This window comes from Rana temporaria, chromosome 13 (assembly GCF_905171775.1).
Source record: "Rana temporaria chromosome 13, aRanTem1.1, whole genome shotgun sequence".
Lineage (NCBI taxonomy): Eukaryota > Metazoa > Chordata > Amphibia > Anura > Ranidae > Rana > Rana temporaria.
In genome coordinates, this window is record NC_053501.1 from 28,266,584 (window position 1) to 28,281,822 (window position 15,239).

At 45.9% G+C, this 15,239-nt stretch overlaps 1 protein-coding gene across 1 annotated transcript in view; it reads left to right on the forward strand.

Moving 5' to 3' along the window:
• The first annotated feature begins 1,112 nt into the window (after positions 1 to 1,112).
• Positions 1,113 to 15,239, forward strand: part of PPP1R13B (protein phosphatase 1 regulatory subunit 13B) — a 147,261-nt gene continuing 133,134 nt past the window's right edge. The window contains exon 1 of the mRNA XM_040332548.1: positions 1,113 to 1,395. Within this exon, the coding sequence (XP_040188482.1) occupies positions 1,387 to 1,395 (9 nt within the window). The 5' untranslated portion in view covers positions 1,113 to 1,386. The remainder of the gene's footprint in view (positions 1,396 to 15,239) is intronic.

The following is a 15,239-nucleotide window of genomic DNA, read 5'->3' on the forward strand; positions in this document are numbered from 1 at the left end:
ATAGCAATGTGATTTAAGGTAGATACTAAGGTATTTCTGTTATTTTTGATATAATAAGGCCAAATTATTTAGTCACATCACCCCCTGCCACCAACACCCCCTGCGATGCCACACACTCCCCCTGCCTCCAATCTCCCCCAGGCCCCCTGCCTCCATCCCCCTTTGCGGTGCCACCAACAACCACTGTCTGCATCTCCCACCCTCTGCGGTGCCACCATCCCCCTCTGCGGTGCCACCAACACCCCCTGCCTCCACCCCCCTCTGCAGTGCCACCGCAACCACCATTACCCCCTGCCTCCAATCTCCATGCACAGTTCCAAGCCGAACCGATCTCGGCTATTTATTGGCACATTCCCGCAACCACTGACATTTACGAACGGGGGGAAAAGGTGCCTGTTTTTACGAACTGTCCGTAAAAATACGGACGGTTGGCAACACTGCATCACGCCAATAGATCGGCTCTGGATGTGAGGATGACAGGAACAGTCCACCGCTGAAGGTAGGGGTGTGTGGTTTTCTGAAGGACCAGGTAAGTACAGCTTTCCCCTGTGCCCCTAGACAAAATAATGGAAAATTGTATCAAATACTTACTGTAATTTTCCTTTCCTGACGCCAATCCATATGCTGCCATGTTGGCGTCAGGAAAACTGTATCAAATACTTACCGTAATTGTCCTTTCCTGACGCCAATCCATAGTAGCACACATTTGAATTGGCGCCAGGAAACATTCTGAGTTCTTCTTTGGAGAAGACAAAAAAAAGGGGGGTCACTGAGGATGTGATGATCTGTATCAGTGCACCACCATCACATGACAACAGTCATAGCACAGACACACAGCTCAGCCTGTTGTCACCCTGAGTCACCCATCATCCAGCACACACACACATGTCCTCCCATACATCCTCCACCTGACCTGGGCGGGGCCACAGCCACCTATTCCGCATTCCCAACATTGTTCGCCGCTGACGTCACGGCGGACCTGACAGCGGGCTGAAGGGAGCTGTCAATCATCTCCGGTGCTACCTGAGACCCCGCCCTCTTTTTCCCCGCACTGTCTCCGCCTTGCCCGTGGATTGGGCACGCCCCCTCTCGGCTCCTCCTCACTCCCCCCTTTGCACAGTCGCATCCTTTTTCCCAACCTGTGGCCGCGGCCGTACCTTTCCCCATTCCAATCCGCCGACAAGGAGAAGGAAGGAAGGAGGGAGGAGGAGGAAGCGAGAGGAGGAGGAGAGGCCTGCTCTGCGGATTTGCAGCCATTTCACGTTTGGGGTTTCCAGATCCATTCCTGGGAGGGAGTGCAGGAGAGCCAGGGCGGGGGGGACGTAGCCCAGACACCGGGCACCCCCCATCTGTCATCCCGATCAGACACACACACCCGCTGCAGAGATGATGCCGGTAAGATGTCATAGAATATGGCTGTGTGCATTGTACAGACATTGTATCATCCCAGTATACATAATGATTGTTCCAGTAATGTATAACCTGTGTGTGCTGCGCTGTGATTGGTTGTATAGAATAATACATTGTATATGTTCCCCTGGGATCTCTGTCCATATACTGAATATATATATATATATATAGATATATATATATATATATATATATATTAGATATATATATATATATATATATAATATATATATATATATATAGATATATATATATTCCACTACTATGTATATACTGATAGAGAAGACTATCAGTGCAGTGTATGTATGGGGGGTGTACAGTGACAGGTCCCTGCATGCATTGCAGAGGTTTCTGCCCATTTCCCACCCAATGAAGGACACTGCAGTGCCCAGCTGATGGCAGATCCCCTCCAGTTCTTTTTATATGGTCATTCTCCTCCTTATCTGGCAATCGCAAGATGTCATTGAAGACCAGATTGTGATGTGTGTGTGTGTGTGTGAGGGGCAGGGTGATGGCTCTGTACGGTGCTGGAGGCCTGCTGATTGCTAGGAGGAGGATTTGGTGGTATGGTGAAAGTCCTTATGTTGGCCATACATCAATAAATGATTGGGTTCCTTCCCAATCAATATCCGTATCAAAATCTAGTAATCGATCAATAAACAAAGTGATCGGTATGCCACACATAGGGAAGTGGATATCAATCAATATTGTTAGATAGGCAGACTGTAATGCAGAGGGAACCTACTGTGGGGTTGTAAAGGTAAATGTTTTTTCACCTTAATGCATCCTATGCATTAAGGTGAAAAAACATCCCGACGTACCACCTCCGCCCCCCCCCCAAACCCCCGTTTTTCTTACCTGACCCCTCGAAAGTCCCGCGTGCGTCCAAGTGATCCTCTTCGGTTCCCAGCCTGGCCGTTGATTGGCTAGGCTGGACAGATTGATAGCAGCGCAGCCATTGGCTGGCTGCTGTCAATCACAGCGGATGACGCTGCGCGCTGGGGGGCGGGGCCGAGTGATACAGTCGGCAGCTATGCCCTGCTGGCTGTATCACGGGAGCGCGCTCGCAAAAGCTTTCCACCATGCGAGCTCGCTCGCATGAAGGTGGAAAGCTTTTGCGAGGAGGAGCCTAGACAGCCGCCGAGGGACCCCAGAAGACAGGGTTAGGGGACACTCTGTGCAAAGCGAGCTGCACAGTGGAGGCAAGTATAACATGTTTGTTATTTAAAAAAAAAAAAAAGTTTGCCTTTTAGTGTTCCTTTAACTATGAACTGGAGAGTGTAAAATCTGGTGAAGCTGTGCTTGGTAGCCAATCTGCTTCTAACTTAATGTAATTTAACAGTTCCAAATCGCATGACAAGTCGCACCCTATTGCGGCAATGGGACCGTTCATATCTCAATCACCGTACCTATGTCACAGCCGTTATGAAAAAGGTTCCTGCGCTACTTTTTACAGATTTCATTGGGACTTGCATAGACTTCTGTTATCAAAATCGGTAATCTATCAATAAACACAGTGATCAGTATGCCACACTAGAAGTGGATATCAATCAATAGTTGTTAGATATGTTGTAAGTTACAGATTGTGTTTCCTAATCTGATCAATCAAAATGTGATTGGATTTAAGACCAGTGGCACCGATCATAATTCTCCATCCTGGCCGATCAGCTCCTGGCGATCTAAATCAGATTGGAAGTTATGGGCTATTTGCCATTTGATTGAGTCGTATACTAAAGTATTCTTCCATTTTTTTTTCCCCCTTTAAAAAATAACAAACATGTTATACTTACCTGCTCTGTGTAGTGGTTTTGCACAGAGCAGCACAGATCCTCCTCTTCTTCTTCTTCTCGGGTCCCTCGCCGCCGCTCCTGGCCCCTCCCTCCTGCTGAGTGCCCCCACCGCAAGCAGCTTGCTATAGGGGCACCCAAGACGAGTCACAGCTCTGTGTGTTCCTACTCTCTCTCCTCATTGGCTAACTGATTTTGACAGCAACAGGAACCAATGGTGGGAGAGTCCTTGATGGCTGATTCACTCGTGCAACATCGATGGATGCAGCCACTACTTTTTACAGATTTCATTGGGACTTGCATAGACTTCTGTTAAAAAGTTGCAACCTGTAAAAAAATTGACTGTGCAAATCGCACAAATGCGGCTTAGAAGTCGCGCTGAAATATTGCGATTTTAAAGCCACACCGATGTGAACCAGGGCTAAAACCTGGAAGCTTATTTGGTTTCTGTGCAGAGCTGTACCAGATTTTGCACACTTTAGTTTTAATATCGGGACACTTACCTGTCCAGGGATCCCACGATGGCGGCACCTGAAGCCGATCCGTCCATCGACTCCAGTTGCAGGCGCTGGCATCTTCACTAAGGGAAACCTGCATTGAAGCCTTGCGACTTCACAGCCTTTTTCCTACTGCGCATGTGTGAGTTGCGCTTCCTAAATGGTCCCGCTGTGTTCTGGAACCTGTGTGTCTCCCAGAAGGCAGCGGGGTGGAGGGGGAAATTGCGTATATCGCTCCACAATGATTGAGGCGATCTTACCCGGAAGTGGGTCTGGGTACCTGGATTTGAGAGGCATCTGATCCCCCCCCCCCCCGAAAGGTGCCAAATGTGACAGCGGAGGGAGGGAAGAAGCAAACAAGTGGAGCTTCCATTCTGGATGGAGCTCTGCTTTAACATTTCCCAAAACAGTTGAATTGAAGATGTGCTGTCAATAATGACTGTCAAAGTTGGCCTTCTTCTCAACTGAACTGTCAAGCCATCAAATAGCTCTGGTGTCATAACTGATTACATGTGCAACACCATGGCAACAGACACAGACTAAAATGGCAGCTTGCTTGGCTGTAAAGAATAGGCAGGCAAAGGACCCTTTTAAGCAGGTAAAGGGGTAGTAAATCCTTCCTGCTCCCCCCCCCCTTTTTTTTTTACCACATAGGCCCCCAGGTGGGATATGCCATAATGTGCTAGTAATATGCACTGCATACTAGCACATTCTGGCAGACTTGAATGTCTTAATGTCCCCTCCAGAGCTGCGCTGTCACTGATCCTGTGGGTCTAGACGCACTTCTTTCTGGGTCTAGGTGTTCAGCCCCTTGAATGCAGGACTGCAATGATGTCACTCCTTGCGCATGCACATGGGAGTCGCGAACACAATGGGCTGCTGTAAATGTACGCACGAGCGTGTGGTGTGTGCGCTCCAGTGTACATTACAGCTGACAGACGGGGGAAGATACCAACCGGGTCTCTTCTGTCAAAAAATCCCTGCATACCAGCAAGTTTTTTTTTTTTATGGATTTATTATTACCACTATAGTAAAATTGAAGCATGTATGGCCACCACTAGGAATGTTGTGATTTGAATGGATTACCTGTTGGAGTTGAACTGGGCAGTGTGATGGACAGGAGCTGATTGGTTGTGTCGGTGAACGGGCCTGTCCTGAAAATCTGGCCTCCCTACCATGTCATGTTAATCCCTTTAGAAGCCCTACAAGATGACAGTTCTCCTCTAGTTGTGTACAAGGACTTCCCATCTTTCTACTGCTTGGTAAACATGCTGATATTTTTTGGTAGCCTAGGGCTCATTTTTACCATGTGTGGTCCAACACGTTTTTAAACACGTTGTAAATGCCTATGCAAGACATTTTTATTTCAACAAGCCTAGTTTACACCTTCTGTGATGTGTGTTTAGAAAAAAGTATAGCGTGCTGCATTTACTTGTCCATGAACGCAATACAAACGCATGCATGTAAAACCGCACATTGAACGTGGGGGGATTTTGATGTAAATGAAACCCGTACAAAAGAAATCCCACTGAATCCTCGCTAACAGAGAAAATGGCTAAATCTCCCCTTCTGGACTATTGTATTTTGAAAGGTGGCGGCACAGGCTGTCAGAATAGCTCTGGGGTGTCAAACTGGGGGCACCCCTCCAGATTTTGCAGAACTACAAGTTCCATCATGCCTCTGCCTGTGGGAGTCTTGCAATGCCTCATGGGTCTTATAGTTCCGCAACAGCTGGGGGTCCGCTAGTTTGACACCTGTGGAATAGCTGAACACTGACTGCATCTGATTGGAAGCAGGCGCAGTTCGGGTGACCGTTTTCTGATGGGCTCCTTCGACAAAAATCAATCACACAATCAACCTTTGTAAAACAAAATGATGGTAGAAGGGCCATACAATGCTTGAAATTCTGACAAGCGGAACACGTTACAATCTGATTGTACAATCTCCTTTACATCTACTAACAACTATGTAGTGCAAGGGCCTGGCAGATTACATAGGTCCTCATGTTACACAGTTCTGGTCAATTTTAAAGCTTCGTACACATGATTGGATTTTCCGATGGGAATTATGTGATGATGGGATGTTGTTGGATAATCCGACCGTTTTGTATGCTCCGTCGAACAATTGTTGTCGGATTTTCTGCCAACAAATGTGGGACAGCATGCTTTAAAAATTTCGGACAACAAATGTGTGTAGAAGTAAAAGTAGAAACGTGCATGCTCAGAAGCAATGCTAACCATAACGCAACATTAGCAGAAGTTGCCCAAAGGGTGGCGCCAAAGAGCTGAAAAAACACGTTGTTTTGCGTTTGTTGGCTGACAATTCTTTACCGTTTGTATGCTTTGATTCATATTGGTACGACTTCAAGTTGTGTCGACTTAAAAGTAGTCCCTGCGCTAATTTGGTCTGACTTTGATGAAAATTGAGGTCCATAGACCTCAAGTCTACCTGAAACTGTGGCCGCGAAATCGCAGTAAAATTGCGCGACTTTGAAGTGTGAAAGGGGCCTAAGGGTCCTTTCACAGGGGCGTTCCATTCGTCCTCCGTTGACAGAGGAAAAACTAACACCCATGTATCCCTATGGGCAAGCGGATGATCTCATCCGTTGGCATCTGCTGACATCAGCCTTTGTTAACATCCATTTTTATTTTTTTTTAAACTGTAGAAATACCAAATTTTTCTTCCGTTTTAAAAAATGGAAGTGGACCTAAACAGATGTAAGCAGACAAACAGTCCATTTTTGCATCTGTTAGGAGCCGGTGACTTGTCCTTAATGTTCCCCTAACGGGGAAGTTCCTTCAAGGACTGCGCAGGTGCAAACTTGCCGACGGAAATCTCAGAAACTCGCCCGGCATCCAGGCTCATTCTTTAACATCCCTGTGGATTGGAGGATGTTAAAAAAAGAGCCAGGAGGCCGAACGAGCGCAGCGAGGCCGACTGGCCACTTACCTCGAAATCCATGTTGCCCTGGATGCCGGCCGAGGTTCGCAGATTTTTGTCGGCAAGTTTACGCCTGCGCAGTCCTTGAAGGAACTTTCCCGTTAGCCGGAACCATCTTGGCAGATCACATTGCCCCTGCGCAGAAACTTTCACGATAGACGGAACCAGCTCACCGGCACCCGCTGGTGTCCTAACAACTGATGACTTATCGGCTGTCAGCCAACCTGGCCCGCTCCTTGGCAACCAGCCTACTTTGCATTCAGGTGTCAGCGGGGAGTCCTGCTGACAGCTGATGACTCATCGGTTAAGGACGTGGCAGCTGGCTTGCCGACACGCTCCCTTAGCAACCAGCTATTTTTTAAATATAATTCTGATCGGTCGATTAATTTTTGACTGATTCTTATAGTTCCAAAAATTTTTAATTAGTTAGAAAATTGGATAAAAAAACGGGTGCAGACTTAGGTTTTTACACCCGTTGTGTACATCCGTTTTCTAACTAAAAGGAAACAAAATGTGCTGCAACTGATTAAGAAAACGGAACGCCCGTGTGAAAGGACCCTAGAAAAGGAACACTGATGTAGTCGCCTCTATGGACTGGTAAGCTGCATTATATTACATTTTGTTTTTTAGGTTGAGCTAGGCTTTTATTTAATCTCCTTCCAGTATGTTTGATTGGCACAGCAGTGCAGTGCTCCTGATCCTCGTCTCCCAGAAACAAGGACACTGACTGAGAGACACAGTTGACTTATCTAGTAATAAAAATATAGGGATTAATGGTGACCTTTGTGGCAGCTGCGGGTGGCATGTGTTCTTCTCAGTTGGGGTTTTGCTTTTAATTACGCCTGACTCGATGCTTTTTTTGATTACTTTATGACCCAAGGGAACATGCTTGTGGGGGGATAATCAATATATTCAACAGTTTGCTTTCTTGTAATAAGACTATATTTGTCAAAATGATTGAGGCAATAGATGACCTTGGTCAAGCAGGTGTTCTTAATTCACTGTCGTTCTTCGCGTTCAGCGGACGCTGTAATGAATCCCCATCATTAGCTGTTTTTTCTGTTACATGAGAAATTCATTGGTTGTTGGAAGGGTGGTGATGTTTTGTAGGAAGGTTAAGAGGCATTTATCAAAACTGGAGCAGTTGTGCAAGGCAACCAATCAGCTTCTATCTTTCATTTGCAAAGTTTAACTGAACACGCTGAAGATAGAAACTGATTGGTTGCCAACTTGCCATGCGCTGCTGCAGATTCTGGGCCAGATCCACAGAAGAATTACGCCGGCGTATCTATTGATACGCTGCGTAATTTCTAAGTTCCCGCGTCGTATGTTTGTTTTGTATCTACATGTATCTGCATCTGGGCTTGATCCGACTGGCGTATGTCTTAGTACGCCGTCGGATCGTAGGTGCATTTTTCCCCCCGGCCGCTAGGTGGCGTTTCCGTCGAATTCCGCGTTGAGTATGCAAATTGGCTAGATAAGGCGATACACGAACGTACGTCTAGCTGGTGCATTTTTTTACGTCGTTTGCATTCGGCTTTTTCCAGCGTAGAATTACCCCTGCTATATGAGGCGTAGTAAATGTTAAAGGGGAGTTCCAGCCAATTTGTATGTTTATTAAAAGTCAGCAGCTACAAAAAGTGTAGCTGCTGGCTTTTAATAAACAGACACTTACCTGCTCCAGCGACGCGCCGGCCTGGGCTCCGCTCCTCTCCCCCCCCCTCCCCGGCCGGCGTCTTCATTCTCAGTGTGGGCACCCGGCCGTGACAGCTTTCGGCTTCACGGCCAGGCACCCACTGCGAATGCGCGAGCGGCACTGCCCGGCGCTGCGCCGTGTAATTGGCCAGGAGATCGCCTAGGACCTGTGACGTGTCCTAGGCGATCGCCTACAGCAGCCCCTTCCTGTAGGCGATTAAGCTTAGTCGCCTACAGGAAGGAGGAAGTGGGACAGGAAGTCCCACTTTTCCTGAAGCCCCCACTCCCCCCCCCCCCCCCCCCCCCAAAAAAATTACATGCCAAATGTGGCATGTAAGGGGGTGAGGAGTGGGATAAGCGGAAGTTCAAATTTGCGTGGAACTCCTCTTTAAGTATGGCCGTCGTTCCCGCGTCGAATTTTGAATTTTTTACGTTGTTTGCGTAAGTCGTTCGCGAATAGGGATTTGCGTAGAATGACGTCACTGTCGTAAGCATTGGCTTGTTCAGGTTTAATTTCGAGCATGCGCACTGGGATACCCCACGGACGGCGCATGCGCCGTTAAAAAAAAACGTAATTTACGTCGGGTCACAACGTATTTACATAAAACACGCCCCCATCACATCGATTTGAATTGCGCGCCCTTACACCGCCAAAATTGCACTACGCCGCCGTAACTTACGGTGCAACTTCTTTGAGGATAAGGAAAATACACTACGCCGGCCGCAACAATGCGCCGCGCTACGAGGATCTGGCCCTCTGTCTGCTCCAGTTTTTTCGAATTCCCCCCTGTTGTGTTACAAATAAACCTTCACAAGTACTTTATATATTCAATTATTTTTCTTTTTTTAACTGTAGTTGCGTTATTCTTGTTTGTAGCCTAAACTACTACAGGGGTGCCCAAGGCATAGACAAGCAATTTGCCTTCCATCCTATTGGTTTGGTTCACATCCTGCTGTGTTGGCGTGTGATGAGGAAAAAAAGTAGGACAGGTTACATTTCTGCCACACAGTACACTCCATCGCAACAGGCTGTGGTGCTTATAGGTGAAGTAAAATAAAATTTTGTTACAGTTTAATAAAGTTAAAAAAAAAAAGTCAACTGAGTGAAGCATCACAACTCCTTCACACCAGCGGGTAGGCGCTATACAGAGCATAATGCTCGCCTGCTGACTTGTGCATCTGCATTTTTGTTTATTTTTTTTTGTGTACATTTTTTAAATATCTTATTTTTTTTTTCCTTTTAATTGGTCTATGGGATAAAAAAAATAAAGACTTATTGCCACATCAAACACACCTATTTATCTTCCCAAGTTGCATGGAGAAACGCACACGCTGCAAATAAGGGGAATCCTCTTGTGTTGCGCTATGGTTAATGTGTGTGAGATCGCTCTGGAAGAGCCTGTTGCTGATCATTGGAGCTGCTTGTCTATATTGAGTTTTATGTATGAGAATGCTTGTTGTTGCCCATAGCAACCAGTTTGCATGCGGTCTGCAGTGGGAAGATGAAAACGAAACCAGGATTCTGGCCAGTTGCTATGGGCAACAAGACATGTTTTATGCAAACTTTTCATGTATGAGGGAGGGCCACATGACCATACAGAAGTTTATGAGAAATAATTCTAGGTAATGGTGTCCGTATCCGTTTTTTGTTAATTTTGTTTTCCTGTCAGAATAATTCGCATAATATATGTTTTAGGTGTATAATTCAGGAGTCAAAACTTTTTCAATTTTTGTGGTTGGTTTGGTTTTTGGTCAATATTTCATGCTAGACCTAGGCTTGGGTGCCTGTTTATTTTGCTGTACTAAACTCCTCGAAATACTCGCCTCCCGGCAACGCACCGGTTACATCCCTCGCGGTCCTGCTGTCCCCTACCTCTGGGTGCTGGATTTTCAGCTTCTTTATTTGGTGGTGGGGGGTTGACACCATCTCACACATGCACACAAGTCATTTATTGCTGCACAGCCAAACTGCGTCGGGAATGAAGTGCTGAGCTGCGCATTCGCAGGTTGATGTACATTTAATGTCTCTTCTGCAATTAAGAGCTGCCTGCTGGTGATTTTGAACATTTTAGATTTAATTCCATTTTAAACCGGAGCTCCACCCAAAAGCGGAAGCTTCACTCTTCTGACAGCCCTCCCCCTCTCCACCTCCGCTGCTACATTTTGGCACTTTTTTGTGGGGAGCAGGTACCCCACGAAAAAATGTATTGTCCTTGTCCCTTTGGATAATTTTACACGAACAGTTGTGATTGTCTCTCGAAAGCTATGTACTAACCATCAGAGTATCGGACGATCGCTCCCAAAGTGGTGTGTTTTTTTTTTTTTTTTATACTAGGCTTAAACGTCTCCTTTGAAATTGTACACCGGCCCAACTGACTCAAAATAATGTGGTTAAATTGTTTAAAGTGGAGGTTCACCCAAAAACTCAATTTTTAACATTAGATTGAGGCTCGTTTTGTGAAGGGGAATGGGGTGTTTTTTTTTTTTAAATCAAAGCCGTACTTACCATTTTAGAGAGCGATCTTCTCCGCCGCTTCTGAGTATGGTCTTTGGGACTGGGCGTTCCTATTTGATTGACAGGCTTCCGACGGTCGCATACAACGCATCACGATTTTCCAAAAGTAGCCGAACGTCAGTGCGCAGGCGCCGTATAGAGCCGCACCTGACGTTCGGCTTCTTTCGGCTACTCGTGACGCGATGTATGTGACTGTCGGAAGCCTGTCAATCAAATAGGAACGCCCAGTCCCAAAGACCATACCCGGAAGCGGCGGAGAAGATCGCTCTCTAAAACGGTAAGTACTGCTTCGATTTAAAAAAAAAACACCCGATTCCCCTAAACAAAATGAGCCTAAATCTAATGTTAAAAATTGTTTTTTGGGTGAACTCCCGCTTTAAGGAAGAACTTGTACTACATTGTTGGTATAGCCAAAATCTTTATAAATTGTGCCATCAGATTGTAACGTGTATGTTTATAGGTGACCCCCCCCCCCCCCCTTTTTTTTTTTTTTTTCACCCAGCATGTGTTTTAGTTTTGGATTAAAGGGGTTGTAAAAAATAGTTTTTTATTTTCTTAATAGGTTCCTTTAAGCTAGTGCATTGTTGGTTCACTTACCTTTTCCTTCGATTTCTCTTCTAAATGTATGTATTTCTTTGTCTAAATTTCTCACTTCCTGTTCCTCCTGAAAGGGAAATCGAAGGAAAAGTTAAGTGAACCAACAATGCACTAGCTTAGGAACCTATTTAGAAAATAAAAAACTAATTTTTACACAACCCCTTTTAAGCACTAATCTGTTTTTGGTGTAAAAAGTGGATAAAAAATTTACCCCTTAACCATCCTATGGAACTCTTGACATCAGGGCTGTGTGTTTGTAAAAGTCCTGCATGCTGCATTTAATTACACCAAAAACACACCTTCCCATTGAAATGAATGGATAACTAATAAAAAAAGGGACCTGTGGTGTGTTTTTGGTTCATTTTTTTTGTCACATGCTCAGGTTTTTTAAGGCCCCTTTCACACTGGGGCAGGAGATGCGGCAGAGGCGCTTTGCCGGTGGTATAGCCACGGTTTTCCATTGCTTTCAATGGGAAGGAGCGCTAAACGCACCGATCCTCTCACCGCTCCAAAGATGCTGCTAGCAGGACTTTTAGAGCGGTCCTGCTAGCGCACCAAACAGCAGTCGCTGTTTAGGGTCGGTTTGCAGGCCCTATTTTTAGCGCAAACCGCCTCAGTGTGAAAGGGGCCTAAATAGAGCGGTGTGAAAGCATCCCAAGTTGGGGACAGTTATAACCATTATGTTTCTGCTGTTTGTGCCCCTTTTGAGACATTTTCCCTTAACTTCTTAGGCCCCATACACACGATAGAATACATCCGCTGAAAAATCCCAGCGAATGGGATCTTTTTCCGCGGATATTTATCCCCTGGGATGGATTCCAGCAGATAAATATTTGCTGACATGCTAAACAAATCTATCCGCTGGAATCCATCCGCTGGTCTGTATAGACTCACCGGATCCATCCGTCCGAAGGGATCCCCCGCATGCGTCGTAATGATTTGACGCATGCGTGGAATTCCTTATATGACAGCGTCGCGCACGTCGCCGCGTCATAATCGCGGCGACGGCGCGACACGTCATCGCCAGAGGATTTCGGCGCGGATTTCAATGCGATGGTGAGTACACTCCATCGCATGGAAATCCGCACAAATCCTCGAGAGGATTTATCCGCGGGAACGGTCCGCTGGACGGTATTCGCGGATAAATCCTCTCGTGTGTGTATGGGGCCTAACTCTGACTCCCATTACCTTGGCAGGAAATAAGGGGAAGTATCTTCAGTGGGGACACCCCTAGTGTATCGAGTGAAGGTCTGCTTTAGGTTGACCCCCTGGCTTCAATGCTTTCTAAAGCTAGGTACACATGGGCCAAATGTTGAGAGATGACAGCCAGTTTAAAAAAAAAAAAAAAGGGTCCGACGTTTGCCCCCTGTGTATGTAGGTCTGTTTGGCCCGGCTTCTGTCGGACGTGCATGCTGGAAAACCCACATTTGACTGACTTCCGATCAGCGCTCTCCACCAGTGGCAGAGAGCACTGATCAAGAGTGTTCTGGGGGGTGCGTTATCCCCCCTGTCAAAACACAACATCTCAGCGGGGGGAGATCGGTGCACTAGCCTTGCATGGTTAGTACAGCGGTTTCGACCGGAGTCGACCTTCTTTTTTTTTTTTTTTTTTTTTTTTTTTTTTTAACCCGTGGAGTTGAATGAAAAAAACGAATGGTGTGTACCCAGCTTTAGTCTTTTGACCTGAAAAACGTATGCAGAGAAGGAATTCTGATTTTTCTTGCATACTTGTTCTGGGTGAGTGACTCAAAATATTAAAGGTAGAGGGGTCAGCCTAACAGCCAGGCAACCTGCATTTTTTTAAAAGACCAGAAATGGCAGCTTGTGTATCTGCATGTAACAAGTCTAACGTTTTAGAATGCTACATTGCTGGCTGGATTTATTTGATTCTTTGCTACTTTTTTCTAAACTTCGGGTGACTTGGCAACATCTCGCTACTTTTGATTGGTCCTTGTCCTTCAAGATTGCTGTTTTGTGTGTTTTTATTAATACAGCTCCTTGTTTTGTAACTGATCAGAGAAAGTGGAGAAACAGCCAACAGAAAGCAGCAGGATTCCATTGTTTCAGCCTACAAGTACCTGCAGCCATAATTACATACAAATCAAGTTTGACACCAGCTCTAGTAAAACACACCGGCATTCCACCCATGACACTTCACACAGCCAATTACAGGGAGGATGATACCGTGGAAATGTCAGCTTGTGTAGTCATTAGAGGAAATGCATTCTGATTGTTTTACATACATATAAAAGTCTGTTCTTATTGGTGTGATTACATCTTTCGTACTGTACAAATGATGACTACATTGAAAGGTACACGCTTCACGGGATGACTTGGCGTCATTTTAGATTTAACTGGTCGCTGTATAGGCCATAAATAGAAATGCCATGCAATAGAATGAACTGAAAACCGAATGTAACTATGTTTTTTCCCAATGTCACAACTTTATTAGGCCTCATTTACACTTGCCTTGCCTTTTTGAACTGCTATTGGCATTGGATCGCATAGGGCATTTGACTGGAGGTGTTATGTTGCCTGTTTTAACCCCTTAAACCCTGCAATGCATGTTGTTGCAGGGCACCCCATTCAGTTGAATGTGTCACGTAATGCCCACCCAATGTGGCAATGGGGATAATTATTGCCATGTTGCAATGCCACAGCATATTTACACTAGGGTTGTCCCGATACCGATACCAGTATCGGTATCGGGACCGATACAGAGTATTTGCGGGAGTACTCGTACTCCCGCAAATACCCCCGATACTGAAATAGAATACTTGTCCCCCCCCCCCCCCCGTCGCCGCAAACGGCAAAGCCGCCGCCGCCGTTAATCAGCATGCGGGGAACATTACAGCTTTCTTTTGAATAGCTGTATCCCCGCCACGTATAGACACTCCCCCTTGCGTGGGATTGGACAGATGATCTGTCCAATCCCGAGCAAGGGGGAGTGTCTATACGCGGCGGGGATACAGCTATTCAAACAAAAGCTGTAATGTTCACCACACGCTGATTAACGGCGGCACGTGCGGCATCATCAAGGTATGTGGGGGGACATGGCTGGAATATGTGGGGGGACATGGCTGGAATATGTGGGGGGACATGGCTGGAATATGTGGGGGGACATGGCTGGAATATGTGGGGGGACATGGCTGGAATATGTGGGGGGACATGGCTGCATTTGGGGACACATTTAAAAAAAGTATCGTATTCGGTATCAGCGAGTACATAAAAAAAAAGTATCGGTACTTGTACTAAGTCCTAAAAAAGTGGTATCGGGACAACCCTAATTTACACCCTCCCCATTCTTCTGCGTTGCACCTTGCAGTGCAGCAGATGGGTAAGCAATAAAAACACGGCTCAGCCGGACTTTTTTATTTTTACTTTCCTCCACCCTACCCCCAAACTGCAAGGGTAAACTAGGCCTTAAGCTGCATTCACACCTGAGCGTTTTGTAGCCTGAAGCTATAAAACGCTAGAGGGGAAAAAATACATTATTCTCAATGGAGATTTTCACATCTCCACTCCAAAACGCCTTTTTTGTCTCGCGAATCGGGCTGATTTGGGCGTTTTTTGAACGTTTGTATTCCCATAGAAACTACTGGAAATGCTCGATTCAAACATCTAGCGTGACAATGAGCGTTTCTACTGGCGTTTTGTCGCTTTAATCTGTTCTGTGAAATAGAACATTCACCCAGGAAGAAGATAAAAAAAAATCTACAAACATAGCAACAAATGATGAAAGAGATGATAATTTTTCCTATTGGCTAAATGGGACAACGCTGTATGCAAACGCTCGAC